The 14,904-nt window shown below is 48.4% G+C and overlaps 1 protein-coding gene across 2 annotated transcripts; it reads left to right on the top strand.

Annotated features, from left to right (window-relative positions):
- The first annotated feature begins 2,198 nt into the window (after positions 1–2,198).
- On the top strand, positions 2,199–14,504 carry Enc1 (ectodermal-neural cortex 1). Of its 2 annotated transcripts, none has more exons than XM_040728854.1 (3): positions 2,199–2,542; positions 5,942–7,755; positions 11,909–14,504. In XM_040728854.1, the coding sequence occupies exon 2, from the start codon at positions 5,955–5,957 to the stop codon at positions 7,722–7,724; it is 1,770 nt and encodes a 589-aa protein (XP_040584788.1). In that variant the 5' UTR covers positions 2,199–2,542; positions 5,942–5,954; the 3' UTR covers positions 7,725–7,755; positions 11,909–14,504. The 2 variants fall into 2 exon arrangements, with proteins under 2 accessions (XP_040584788.1, XP_040584787.1); XM_040728853.1 differs by having other exon boundaries at positions 2,199–2,592.
- The last annotated feature ends 400 nt before the right edge of the window (positions 14,505–14,904 follow it).

Genomic DNA, 14,904 nt, shown 5'->3' with positions numbered 1-14,904 from the left:
GGTCACTCATTTCAGGCTGCAAATTCTGTTTTCTTGATTTGAAGCACAGGAAGTGGCAACATCAGGTAGAAAAGACCACAACCGGCGTGTCTTTTAGCTCTGTCTGTCCACCAAGAGAAGTGATCTTCACTGTTTCCTTGGCTGTGGACACTGCAGCTTCCAGGTGGTAGATGCAATAGAAACCATTGTCTGTCCTTTGCCAGGTGCCTTCTCCTGGCAAAATCCCCAGTCAACCAGCTGAGATATGTACACATACAACTAGGCAGCAGCATCTAGGATAGTTCTAGGTGGCCCTGGGAGATAGCAAGGCAAGACATGTTTTTGTCAAAAGAGAACTGGGAGATATTAACTGTTGGTCCCCCAAACCAATGAATTTGTGTTCGACTCAAACCCGGAGAGATGAAAGAGGAAGGAAGGGGCCAGGAGTTGGCCCTGGTGCCTCTCATTCCTCACCACCACACAGACATGTGCAGCAGCGACGCATCCTCCCTCTCTCCAGTGCCTGTCTCTGGTGTGCACTGTGTTTCCACGTGCTTTCTGTCCGTTTTGCGCATCTCTCCTCAGGCACTAAGTTCTGCCTGCCGGCCTGGCTCGCTGCTGCCCCCAGGCCCTCTGCACCTGGTTCTTACCTCGAATCCTTCGAGCTTTTCTGGCTTTGTAAAGCCAAATGGAGCCTGTATCAAAAATTAAAATAGGAAACAGATTTAAGAGGCTACAATGAGGCTGACGAGTTAATGCTAAGAAAGGACTTAAGAGGGCACTGTCTTTCTTTGCGATGAAGCAAAATTATCAGCCCGAATAACAGCAGAGAAAGCCAGGAGAGGAGCGGGCATAAAAACCGACCTTACTGGTTTCAGCAGTCTGTGGTCTCAGGAAGCGCCATGTGGAGCCTCCTTAGCCGATTTAAACCATTGTTATGCTTGGTGTTTTAAGGAAGACCGGAGGAAAGCGGGGGAGGGGAGGGGGAGTGTAAAGACGTTCTCCTGAGCCCCGCATGGCTGGGCCTCTCTTGAGGGGGTGCAGATCTCCAGCCAGGCAATTCACATCTCCCAAGACCTCAGTTTTCCTCACCTGTGCAGTAAAGGTTTGGACCATTAATCTATACAGTTCGTCCCTAGAGTCTGTCTCAAATGCGGAATAAAAGCCAACGCAAAGTAGTGTTTTAAGACAAACCCTTGGCACAAAAAGTCAAGAGAGTCAGACACAGTGGTCGCCACGTGACGAATCCCCCCCAGCCCCCTTTCTTTCTTTGCTAGGGTCTCGAGGCTTTAAGCGTGTGTGTGTGTGGGGGGGGGGCGCTATTGACTCAACTCCAAACATCACCAGCCTACAAACACACAGGAAGGGCCAAAGACTCGGAAGGTGACTGAGACTTCTTCCCAAAGCAAGGAGGCGGTGAGGCTGCTTCTTTGAATCTAGCGGCCCTGACGATTGGTTGCGAAACACGTGGGCCCGCAGGACTGAGCTGGGGTTGTAGCAGCGGCTTCAGCACCGCGCGGGGCAGAGTCCGGCCGCGGGTTCTTCACCAGCTTAGGGTGGGGAGGGACGACACCCGGCTTGCGCCTGGAACTGGAGTCTGGCCCCCTGCCAGCAAGTAACCCTCTGCCCCACTTGTGCAACCTGCAGTGACCCCAGGGTCCACCAGACCTGGGCTTCTTCCCTTGACCCCGTGGGTAGTAGGTTCTGCCTATCGCTGGGGTGTCCAGCCCAGTGAGTGGCTATGTGCGCCGGTGCTGCGTACCCCAGCTTGGCCCTGAACTACGAAACCGAGCATTCCGTGGGCCCCGGCACCAGTAAGCTCACCGCCCAGGGCTGCTTTCCCCTGCGGGTGGCCTCCCCAGACCCCGAGCTAGCCTTGAATTAGGTTGGCCCAAAGAGGCGAAAACCATCAGAGCCACTACAAACTTATTTTCTTCGCAGTCCCCGGGGGCTGCAGCTGCCCGGAGCCGAGTGAGAGCATCCGCTTTGTCTCCCTGCACTCCCCGCCCCCTCCCCCGCTTCCTCTCCCGATAACTCCCCCTACAGCTCTTTCCCCAGCTCCACCCGCTGCAGCCCGCACCGTGGACGCGCTCCCCCCCCACCCCGCCCCCAACGAGTCTCTTTGCATACGCGCCCCCTCCCGGGCGGACGCGCAACTTATAGCCCGGTGCGCGGTGGCCCGGCGCAGTCTGCTCCCGCAGCCTTTGAGTGATCGGCACGACGGAGGCGCTGCAGAGACCCAGAGCCGACGCCAGGCGGCCGCCAGCGCTCACGCCGCAGCCTCGCTCCCTCCCACCCTTTGCGCAGCCCGCCTTCTTTCCCGGCGCGGCCGCCGCAGGCTCACTCTCCCCGGGCTAGGCGAGCGCCGGCAGACGCTTGGCCCGGCCGGGGCGCCAGGTCCGCAGCTGCAGATCCGGAGGCCGAGCTGCCTGCCAGAGCCGATCCGGGAGCCACTACCCTCCCGGCGCTGTTGCCTCTCCTCCCGGCACTCCTTTCTCCAGGGTGATCGACACCTCTTCCTGGGACCGAGACGATCCTCGTTGGCTCCCCGCGGGTGACCGAGGCAAGAACCCCAGTTCTCTGGTTGTGTGGGGAGGCCAGTGTCCCACTGCTGTAAGTTTCCCCTGCAGCCCCAGACCTGTTGCGGGCGCCCGGATTTCAGGGGCGGGCCGGCCGCGGTGTGTGCTTGCTAGCAACGAGCCGGCGCCGGCCACCCTGCCTGCGGCTTAAGCCCAGGAACTGCTCTCGGGGCAGAACTGTCGCCAGGGCAGGATCGCGCTGGGAGAGCGACCTGCCTCCCCTCCGCGGTGTAACGCCCGGGCAAGTCTCAGGGACTGCGAGGAGCCAAGTTGAGAATATCATGCCGGCTCCCTGCAGCCTCCGGACAGCCCAGCGCGTGGGATCTGTTCCCCATGGTGCCGGCTCCGGGGGACAGTGGGGGCCACGCGCATACCTCCTCACGGGGGGTATCTGATTGTAGCTAAATGAATGAAAACTGGTTCCTGAAAAACTAGTTTCTTCCTCTGCAAGTTTTTGCCTTTTAGAGTGACATTATTAATTTCAAAGGCTGGGAATTGGTGGGCGGGGTGGAGATGAAACAGTGAACTTGGACATGTAATTTGGTGTCGCCCTCACTGGCCTGTACAGCGTGTTAAACGGCGTTGCAAATGTTCTAGGGGACAGTGTGACGAAGGGCTATTTTTGTAAATATCTTTATAGTGTCGGTCCACTGTTGTCAATAATGTGAGTCCTTGAGAACATTTGCCTGGTTTCTTTTCTCGTGGGATTGAGATCGGGCTTAAAGCCAGGAGACGGAGGTGCTGAAAGTGTTGGAGGCAAGCAACCTGCGCCTAAGTGAACCGAAGTTACTGAACTAGGAGCCCTTTTGATGTTCACAGTAATAGCAGTCTTTTTCTCTGTCTTCTTTGTAGACGCGAGTTAAGTATATGTATGCATTTTCTTGGCCATTTCCTTAGCATGCAAATTTATGTCTCTCGGGGCTTAAAAATGTTGGAAAGAATGATTAATTTTATGCTGAAGGTAACTGTATAAATGATTTCTGTGGCTATTTTGTTGTTTGCATAATTCTAAACCAGAAAGCGACTTGCTTCCCTTGGGTCTTCAGGTGCACCTTTTGTTTTAATCATACATGGTGACAGGATGTGAGATTGTGACAGTTCCTTTCCAGTGGGATGGGATCCAAGATGACAGGGTACAGTACTCTTCCTTCTTGCTTTCTGGGGAGACCTAGAAAATACAGCAGTGGAAACACAGGATGCAGAGAGTTGCCTATCTTGTAACCTAAGGTCTTTTGGTTTCTTAAGTATACACCTGGTTGTGAATGTTGTCTTATGCCACCCTGAATCTCCTGTTAATGGCCATGTGCTCTGGCCCAGTGGGATTCCAGCTCAGCCGGCAAACACTTAGATGCTTATGTTCCTTTCTTGGCTCTTTGCCAAAGGGGAGGCGGCTTCCTGAGACTAGGCAATCTTTTTAGAGCTTTAGGCTTAAAATCTTCCTGAAAATAACAGACTGAGCGCATTCATTTAAATGATGTCCATAGTGGTAAAACATACAGCTTCAAGGGTATGGAGTCTTGACCCTTCATAAGCTTAGTGGGTTCACAGAGGGTCCCTCTAGTGGGTGGGTCTTCAGAACTTTCACAGGGGCTCAAGAGGGACTGGCAGATAGATTATCTTGAAGGCAGGGTGATCTTCACTATCTTTCTGCCCCTGGGGAATTCTGGGTGCTTTGCCGGGTTTTGTAACTCAGGAGCTTTGTAACTTTGATGCTAACTTGGATCCATTTAGTCTTGTTTACCTCTCCTGAGAAGTAACATTCCCAAGCCAGAGGAAAACAAGTTACATCACCTACAGATATGGGCCCCAAGGGTCAAAGGCATGTCACACACCTACCTTTGTTATTTTCTGTGCCAACTTCCATAGCTGGTGGGGGAGAATTGCAGTTAGAGCTCATGAATCTGGTAGGTCATTTCCAGTTATTAATAATTTCTGGGGTATAAATTAAAAAATAAATATCTGAACGACTAAAGGAAAAACAGTCAATTTCAGTTGTGCTGTTAAGTTCTGGCCATTTGCCTCAAAAAAGATACTGTAGCCAATTACATAGTATACCTCACCGTCATAAACAGCCTTCCCTGGGATCCCGAGAGGGGCAGGACCTTAAGACTTTCTGTTCTTTAAAGCAGTAGAGGGGTACTGTCAGAAGTGGGAGTTAATTCCAGCTTTCAATTATTGACAGCTAATTTTTTTTTACAGCACATACCTAAAAAGGTAATATTGGATTCCACCGATGCTAATTTTGATACTTAGGAAAGCACTGTAGTTAGCTGATAAAATTCTGTAGTGGCCCTACAGGAATAATGTTTAAAATACACATAGGCACGTGAATCTCTCTCTCTCTCTCTCTCTCTCTCTCTCTCTCTCTCTCTCTCTCTCTCTCTCTCTCTCTCACACACACACACACACACACACACACACACACCTCTACCCCTGTGTGCCTTTAAATTTACATAAAGCGGTGTTTGCAGTTTGAACTCCCCATACGCAGGTGCAGCATTTGTAGGTATATAACAGTCCTGGTGATGGAGTGTTTAATCAAAGGGGGGTGGATGCATCCTTTGTTCTTGTACCAGTTTTCCAAGAACTGGTATAGAGCAGAAAGAAAAGAAACAGCATGAGCTGCCTACTCAAAATATTCTTCCTTTTATGTGCCAAAGTGTCATTCTGGAATCTGTCCAGATTCAGGAAGATGGGTGGTAACTGGCCAGATTCTATCCTGTGCCTTCACTGAGGTCTGCTGATCAATGTATGGAAATGTTTACATTCTCCTGCATTTAGAGCTCTGGTGGTAGAACTGTCTAGTTACAAACTGTCTAACCTTTGTATAAAAGTTTGACCTCTTCAAGAGTTGGGTAGTTACATGTATGCAGTTTGGATCTTACCAAGGGAATTCTTAATAGAATTTCTAATTAGTAGGTGTTTGTTTTACACATGGCTTTATGTTGCATAGGGCATTAAAGCCGGTGCCCTCCTGATGTTCTTGGCATTATGAGCGGGAAGCTTGGCATTTTAAGTGGCCTGGAGTGAATCAGCTGGCCTGGCGCTGGGAACCCAGAGAATGAGACGGGCTTCCCTGGGCTTCTGCTGACTTACATTCTGGCAGTCAGGTTTTCCAAGATAAACCTGCTTATAAGCCATGCATGCCTCCCCCACCCCCACCCCAACAGTGTATGGTTAAATAGCTCAACAGTATTACAAGGAATGTTTTTCCTCCCAGGTAGTTCTCTCTGGCTTTGTTCTGGAGTGGCCGTACCCTCCTGGGAACAGTAGTAGCGGGACAAACCAGGCTGTTTTCTTTGTCTAAGTGGTTGTTGCTTTTGTGCTATGGCTGGGAACATCAAGAGCATCGTGTTCAATGGGTTTGTTTTGTTTTCTTTTAGGAGTTGAAACAAAATGTCAGTCAGTGTGCATGAGAACCGCAAGTCCAGGGCCAGCAGCGGCTCCATCAATATCTACCTGTTTCATAAGTCTTCCTATGCGGACAGTGTCCTCACTCATTTGAACCTTCTACGTCAGCAGCGGCTCTTCACCGATGTCCTCCTCCATGCCGGAAACAGGACCTTCCCTTGCCACCGGGCAGTGCTGGCTGCATGCAGCCGCTACTTTGAAGCCATGTTCAGTGGTGGCCTGAAAGAGAGCCAGGACAGTGAAGTCAACTTCGACAATTCCATCCACCCAGAAGTCTTAGAGCTGCTTCTCGATTATGCATACTCCTCCCGGGTCATCATCAATGAAGAGAATGCCGAGTCGCTCCTGGAAGCTGGTGACATGCTGGAGTTCCAGGACATCAGAGATGCTTGTGCAGAGTTTCTGGAGAAGAACCTGCATCCCACCAACTGCCTGGGTATGCTGCTGCTGTCCGATGCGCACCAGTGCACCAAGCTCTATGAACTATCATGGAGAATGTGTCTCAGCAACTTCCAGACCATCCGCAAGAATGAAGATTTCCTCCAATTGCCCCAGGACATGGTTGTGCAGCTCCTGTCTAGTGAAGAACTGGAGACAGAGGATGAAAGGCTTGTGTATGAGTCTGCCATGAACTGGATTAGCTATGACCTGAAGAAACGCTACTGTTACCTCCCTGAACTGTTGCAGACCGTGAGGCTGGCCCTCCTCCCTGCCATCTATCTCATGGAGAATGTGGCAATGGAAGAACTCATCACCAAGCAGAGGAAGAGTAAGGAGATCGTGGAAGAGGCCATCCGGTGCAAACTGAAAATCTTGCAGAACGACGGCGTGGTGACCAGCCTCTGTGCCCGCCCACGGAAAACTGGCCATGCCCTCTTCCTCCTGGGAGGACAGACTTTCATGTGTGACAAACTGTACTTAGTAGACCAGAAGGCTAAAGAAATCATTCCCAAGGCTGACATTCCCAGCCCGAGGAAGGAGTTCAGTGCGTGTGCAATTGGCTGCAAAGTGTACATTACTGGGGGGCGGGGATCCGAAAATGGAGTCTCAAAAGATGTCTGGGTTTATGATACCCTGCATGAGGAGTGGTCCAAGGCTGCCCCCATGCTGGTGGCCAGGTTCGGTCATGGATCTGCTGAACTGAAGCACTGCCTGTATGTGGTCGGTGGGCACACGGCTGCTACTGGCTGCCTCCCAGCCTCCCCCTCGGTGTCTCTGAAGCAAGTAGAACACTATGACCCCACAACCAACAAATGGACCATGGTAGCGCCACTCCGAGAAGGCGTCAGCAACGCTGCTGTAGTGAGTGCCAAACTCAAGCTCTTTGCTTTCGGAGGCACCAGTGTAAGTCACGACAAGCTTCCCAAGGTTCAGTGTTATGATCAATGTGAGAACAGGTGGACAGTACCAGCCACCTGTCCCCAGCCCTGGCGTTACACAGCGGCAGCTGTGCTGGGGAACCAGATATTTATTATGGGTGGAGATACAGAGTTCTCTGCCTGCTCCGCTTACAAATTCAACAGTGAGACTTACCAGTGGACCAAGGTGGGAGATGTGACAGCCAAGCGCATGAGCTGCCATGCCGTGGCGTCCGGGAACAAGCTTTATGTAGTCGGAGGCTACTTCGGCATTCAGCGCTGCAAGACTCTGGACTGTTACGATCCAACTTTAGATGTATGGAACAGCATAACCACAGTTCCGTACTCACTGATCCCTACCGCGTTCGTCAGCACCTGGAAGCATCTGCCCTCTTAAAGCACAGCATTCTGAAGAAAGTGCGCATGAGGTAAGAAGGCTGAGCTGGAGAGGCAAGCGTGAATGGCGGCAGGGTGGCCTGAGGTCAGAGGGATGGCAATGAGATGTGTTGCTTGTTACCTTCCTGAAGTTGCATGGAAACTAAAAATGAAAGGCTTTTCACCCTTACAGGATAATTGCTGTGTTAGCCACCACTGCAACCCCCTGTCAACAGAAACCAGTGGTTCTCAGCCATCACGGAACCTCAGAATCTCCCAAAGAGGTTTTCAGAAACTGCCCATTCTAGAGACATTGCTTTTATTTGGTCCAGGTGGAACCTAAGCATCAGTACTTTTTATATGCATTGGTGTTTTCCTTGCATGTCTGTGTGAGGGTGTCAGATCCCCTGGAACTACAGACAGTTGTGAGCTGGCCTGTGGCTGCTGGGAATTGAACCCAGGTCCTCTGGAAGAGCAGCAACCAGTGCTCTTAACAGCTGAGTCCTCTCACCAGCCCCACATCAGTACTTTAAAGAAAGTTTCCCGGTAGTATCTGACCAGGTTGGGAACCCCAGACGTCCATTAGTAATTCCAGCTAGTGGTTGTGAAATGTCTTGTGTTCCTAGAACAAGACCATGTGCTTCACTCAAGCATCCTTTTGATGCTCATAACAACCCTTGCTCCCTAGGCAGGTGAGCAAGCCTGGTGCCTACGGAGCCTCACTAGTAAATTGTCCAGCATCACAGACCTCAGCAAGTGGTCAAGCTAGTCAAGAAATCCACCGGGGCAGTCTGGCTCCAGAGCACAAACACTTGAATGTGCATTCAAGCTGCTGCCTGTAAACTTTAACTTCATCTTGGTACCATCCCAGGGATACTGGGATGCTGTTCTGATTTCACTTCTTCAGACCTTTCTGTTCTTAATAGGCTTCTAAAAATACTGCTTCAAGTTTTTCCTATTGTATTGACTCAGATTGTATATTTGCTTATTTAAAATGCCCCCCCCCCAATACACCCATCTTTTTAGAGCATATATTAGCTCTGGAGAATAGTCTAGGCTATTCTCAACAAAAGATGGTGTTTTATGTAGATATATTCAGCCACCCAAGCTTCCCTAACTGTATCCTCAGAGTTGTTCAACCTGTCGGATGCTATGGCTGGGACCAGCAGAAGTTGCATCTTGTGTCATATGTCTGAGTATGCAGCAGTTGTCCTTTATATGTAAGAGTATGTCACACTCTTGGTTCCAATAATGAATAGTTCTGTGTCGCTGTGGCTGCTTGGCTCCTGTGACGCATCCTCTAGACTGGCCCAGGAATGGCCTCAGCATGTGAGTCTTAGGTTCCTGTTGCTGTGAGAAACCCCATGACCAAAGGCAAACTGTAAGGGGAGGGCTTATTTCCTCTTACGTCTTATCAGGTAATAAATAGTTGGTCACTGAGAGAAGGCTAGGTGGGAAGCAGGGCAGGAAAGGGAGCCTGAAGTCAGGGCCTGGAGCAGAGGCCATGGAGGAGTTCTTACTGTCTTCCTCCTTCAGCTTGCTTAGCCTGCTGTCAATCCCAGGACCACCTGCCCAGAGGCAGTCCGACCTTCAGTGTCCTGGGCCCTCCCACATTGATCATTAGTCAAGAAACTGTCCAAAGGCTTGCCTATGGGTGCTGTTAATTGAGGTTCCCTCCTCTCTGATGACTTTTGCTTTTGTCAAGTTGACAAAACAAAATAACTACCACAAAAAACAAAGCCAAAACTGGCTCAGCAGGGCATTACTTTGCTTGGATGATTCTGGGCTCACTACTAAATGTAAGGGAAAAAATAATGGCACCGAGAAGGAGCTGAAGCGCTTTTGGCTCTTGCTTTTCTGAGGGTGTCACACCTTTAAAGGGGGCACCTCAGGGTGCTTGTAAGCACAACAGAGGGGTTTCATCTTACTTGGCATTTCTTTCCCCACTTTTAATAGCTCATTTCCAAGCACTGAAATTGGTTTCCCTTTCACATTTCACCATCATTGTTTTCAACCCTTCGGCTGTCTGCTCCAGCCTGTCCCAGTCAGCAGGCCTGGTTCCCTGGGCATGAGATTTCCTCCAGAGGAGCAGCGCACCAACAGCAGCCCACACCAAACTGGTTTTTGCAGCCTTGCTGGCATCTCAGTAATCCAGAATAAACAAACGTTCTGCAAGTGGTTATTTCATCACTTGAGATACGGTTGCATGACTCAAGTCTCAAGCAGGTCTGAAAAACCTCCTAGGCAAAAAGCGTTAATTAACAGAAGCAAAACTAAGAGTTTGTCCAGAACTGACTGTGTGTGCAGTAGTAGACCTGGAAGAATCACCAGGGATGGTGGGAGTATGTCAGAAATGGCCAGTCGGGGAGTGAGGTGAGGCAAGAAGAGGGGTCCACACACTAGATCTTTCTGGACTTAGGGCTACCTTTTTGTTAAACGAGTTAAACGAGTGATTTTTAACCACGGTATCCAGAAAATGTCCCAATTCGGATGGGTAGGTGGTGAAAACAGCCTGGTCTAGCCCAACTCCAGCCAATATTACAGGCTTTTCCTGTAGTAAGACCTTGCTCTGATCTGGCTGGAGTTCAGGCTGAATGTCCTGGGGACATTCCCTTCCTTTGATTATCAACTGTTTGCCATTTCTATTCTAAAGTTCGGGTTCCTTTTTCCAGCCCAGAGTGAATGTGTTAAATATTTGAACCTAATCACTTGCTTCCGGTCCCTGGGAAGCAGAGCAAAGACAATGCTGTGTTACATGTGAAATAGTGGCCTCCACCCTTGGTACCCTGGACAAGAGTCAGGCACATAAAAACTGAACTTGATAGGGCCAGCTTGCTGCTTTTAAAGGGTGACATGAGCCCCTGATCAAAGCTGCTCCTTAGTTTCCGACAGGAAGTATGATGGCTTAAATTTCTAAGTTTACTATACACAAGATGGAGTTCAAAACACAAAGCTGGGTGGAATGACATTCAGATACTCTCCTTTGGGTGCCAGCACAAGCCTCCAGTCTGAGTCTTCTGATTTTCAAATGCCGGTGCAAAATGAATTCATCATCCAGGGTTAGTAGAAGCCTTTCTGAGTCAGAAAACTCCCCTACTAAGGAGATTTTAATTGTCCCCTGCTGCTCAGTCAGTGGGGTGGGAAGAAAAAAAAAGGAATATTCTGATTTTCTTGTAATTTTGTGGTGTCTTATGGCCCCTGCCTGACAGGATGTGGGATTCTGTTTGCTTTGTTTCTTCCTTGAGAATTTGCCCTCTCAATTTCTGTGAGAGTATGCTGTGTCTTGAGATGTTAAATATTACAAGATGCATTCTTTTGGTCTAATGTGGATATACAGGTTGCAGGGAGGCGGGGCTGTGGGATGACACTGAGGGCTAAGGAATGTCTTGAAGGCTTGAATCACTTTTAGACAACAGCCAAAAGAAACAACTAGGAACTGACTCACACTTCTGAACACACAAGCCGGAGAGAAGAATGTGCAATTAATGAGTGGTCCTGCAAAAACTCCCTTTGTCCCTGCTTGGAGCTAGAGCTCCAATGAATAGTGGGTGCATTTTTAACTATGGCCACCTTCTATCTCTGAGGAGTCTTGGGTTCTATTTGATCAGTGGGCCTAGGGGCGCATCTTCTTCTTTTGATGTACTAGTGATTGTGTCATGGTAGCTCTGTTTGCAAGCATTGCAAGCATTGAAAACAGAAGGTGCTAACTCATAATAGCATGGCCATGTGTAGGCTTGACTTTGAACATACTCATGTTTAAGAAAGGAAGGTCCTTTGAACACTGTGTTTTTTCAATGCTTTTTTTTATTATTTATTTTTTTGTGTGTGTGCATTGGTGTTTTGCCTGCATCTCTGTGAGGGTATGGAACCCCCTGGAACTGGAACTATCATGTGGGTGCTGGGAATTGAATCCGGGTCCTCTGGAAGAGCAGCCACTGTTCCCCAGCCCTCTCTCCAGCCCCAGACACCATTGTTTTGTGGGCTGTCCATCATCATGGTACCAGTTGACTGTGTGCATTTCCTGCTGAGTTCATTTTCTGTTGAATTTATAATTCACACCTGCAGGAGTGCTGTTGCCCAGCTCTGCCCTGACTCTAAATTTTTCTAAATTGTGTGCTTATTAGCAAATGTCTTAAACCATGACGTATCACAAATCCTTCATATCTGTGTTTTGTTTTGTTTTGTTTTTTCTCCCTCCTGTTTCAGCTCACTCTGACGCACAGCGAGATGATGGGAGGGTTCCGATTTGGAGAAGCCAAGTTTAATGAAGAGAAAGAAAAACAGGAGAAGTTGCTACAAGACTCCTCGAATACCATCAGCTGCACCTTGTGAACACTCTTTAAGTGGACATGAAGGAAGGGGTGGGGGAGGGGTGGGATTTTTCAATGCAAGTAGCACATGGTTTAAATATGAATGACAGAGCTTGTGATCTAGTCCTTGTCTGGTAATTGTGGATTAATGTCAGCGTTAATCAGCCCCTCAAAGGGAGAGAAAAGCTGGGCTTTTCCCTTGCTGTAGTTCATTCAGTGTTTGATTTCCATGGCTCCACCATTTATGTGCAAGATTTGAAATGGTTGTCAGCTTTCTCTGAGGACCGAGCTTGAAACCTCCATGCCAGCTGCTGTTGGAGACGCAAAGCCAAGCATGGGTCAGGAAGGAAGCTGGCCTGGCTGACTGAAGAATGGGAACCCCAGGACTCTCCACTCATCTTGAAGGGGTTGCGGTCCCCCAGGAACGCCTGTGAACAATGGGGTATTGTTGGTAGCCGTTTGGTAGATGCTCTTTGCTATTTATAAGTGACTTTAAACCTTCTCTTGGCTGTTAAGAAATGTGTTCTAGATTTAGCTATTTATTGTTTTCGGCCTGCATGCTGAGACAGTGCTTACGTTGTCCTCACGTGTGCAGGCGTGTGTGGATGCTCGTATGTTTTGCACATTTTGTAGCTGTTGACGTGCTTTGCTGCACAAAAAAATGAAAACTTTGGGGCTATAATTTGGAGGATAAGTAGAGGGTGGGCTGGGGGAGGGGGTGCGTTTTTGAAATGTCGGGACAGAGACAGATTCCAAGACGGAAACTTAAATTACATCCCAGAGGCAGAGAAGCCACAGAGTCACCGTAGCTAGACCACCCTTTACTGAGGTTTCATGATCACACAGATGGCGGGTCTCACAAGAGCAGGATGTTGGTCTGTCCTCCTTCCTCCTGTCTGTCTGATTTACCTGACTTTGGTCTCGGCTGCTGACATTTGGAAAGGACCAAATTACTTTCTAGTATTTCCCCATTTGTGTAATATCCTGAAACCCTGGGGAGGTTCTGCAGAACAGTTCTGTAAATAGGGCACAGGTGAAGACATTGTCCAAAGTGTATTTATTTATCTATTTATTTACCCTAGGTGAATAACACCACCAATGGGTACAAACTAAAATGTGTCAGAATGTGTCCGATGTAAACAAATTCACTGACCACATTGCTTGGCCTGCACGTGGCTCTTAGACCGGGATTTAGAAAGTGCTCAAAATTCTCCCAGGAAAACATCCATTTTGATACAATGTACACTTTGGTGTTCACTCTTAGATACATGTTTAAAGAGCTCTTTGGTACACAGAAGTGACATTTGGTCACCAGTGCCAAGGATTCTAGGTGACCTGTGAAGAGGTCTTCCGCTCCTGTTGGGATAAGTTGTGAATACATTCTTTGCTCCTCCAAGTGCTTGTTTACTAAACATGTGCAGTGATAGGTATTAGTGCTAGACCACAGTGGGCACTTCCCCGGATGTTGGGGGAAGACCAGAACTTGCAACTCTGCCTGCTTTGATCCATATTTCTCACAGTGCTGTATTTAAAAAAAATAGGATTTAAGACAGATAACCACCTTTACATTGTGAATGTGTTTGCCTGGTCTAATGACATAATTCCATAACATTTCTCTCCACTTTAGTACTTTAGGCTAATTGTACATGTCTGTCTGTGCCATGAGTAAGCGGACTGTAGTTGGACCAAAAAAAACAAAAAACGAAAAACAAAAAACAAATGAGCTGTTGGAATGGAAGCTTTGTAGATCATTCCGGCAATCAGTTCCTGGTCCCTTGATGTATTCTAAGCAGTGTAAGTGTCTGATTGTATCCTGGTGGCATGGTCAGTGTCCGTCCTGTAGCTGTCCCTGCTCCGTAGTTTACGATGTAAATCTGTCTCAAGATCTGTGTGTGTCACTGCTGCTTCTGAGAGCAGGATTTTCTGCAGCTGTTTCAAAGTTGTGGCCTGCCCTTGAATCTTCTATTAATTACTGTGTGAGCCAGAGGGAGCTGCACCACAAGGGTGGGCCCGGGCTGGCAGGGGAACTTTCTAGACTCCCGCTCTTTTAATTGATGTAGGCATTTGGGTTTGCTACTTGACCGTTCTCACCCTGTGAAATGTCTCACACTTTGAAGCAAATACAATTCACAGCACAGTACACACAAAAACCCTGGCATAAGACAGGGGAGGTTCTTCTTATTCTGTGAGCCGGTTGCCGTAGAAACGGATAACAAAGGGCAGCCTTCCACTTCTGGTATAATGGGGGAGCCCCTTTTTTTCTCAGGCTTGACTTGACACCTGTCTGAATAAGAGTGATTAGAGCCGCATAATATCCCTCTCTGAGCTATTGAGTATGTGGTTCACGTACCAAACCCTGCAGAAGTTAGAAAACGTTCGTGGTTCTATGTTCTTGTTTGCTACTACTACATTTGTGAGGTTTTGTAAAACTGTTATTTTTTTTTCACGATGTGAAACTGAAGGTCAATAAATTATTAGAGATTTTCTCTTCATTGTATGCCTGAGTTTTTACTTGACACCAACGTAATTTTAATCATTGGGAAAGTGTTCTCTCATTTAATCAGAACGAAGGTTATTTCAAATGTTTTCTGAATGTTTTATTCACCATTCAACACCTATGAGAGTAGTTTTGCACATGAAAATCATGTCTCTCCCTCCCTCCCTCCCTCCCTCCCTCCCTCCCTCCCTCGATAGCTTGTAAACTCTCAAAAGTAGACAAGGTTGACCTTGAACTCCACTGCCCCTGAGTCCTGGGACTATGGGTAGAATCTCTTTCGTCATCGCTTCCGTGTCACTCATGACCTGAGGTGCTTCTTTCTATTAGAATCTAGACTTGGTTTCTTGGTGGGTTGTACTTTGTAAGAGAGCTCTTACAGGAAGGAGTGGAGGCCA

Source organism: Mesocricetus auratus, unplaced genomic scaffold (genome assembly GCF_017639785.1).
Source record: "Mesocricetus auratus isolate SY011 unplaced genomic scaffold, BCM_Maur_2.0 Super-Scaffold_100020, whole genome shotgun sequence".
Taxonomy (NCBI): Eukaryota; Metazoa; Chordata; class Mammalia; order Rodentia; family Cricetidae; genus Mesocricetus; species Mesocricetus auratus.
The sequence above is the reverse complement of the archived record's forward strand: the minus strand, read 5'-3'. Positions and strand labels throughout refer to the sequence as shown.

Excerpts from the sequence above, each read along its gene's own strand:
- Enc1 (XM_040728854.1), top strand. The coding sequence starts at position 5,955 with ATGTCAGTCAGTGTGCATGAGAACCGCAAGTCCAGGGCCAGCAGCGGC.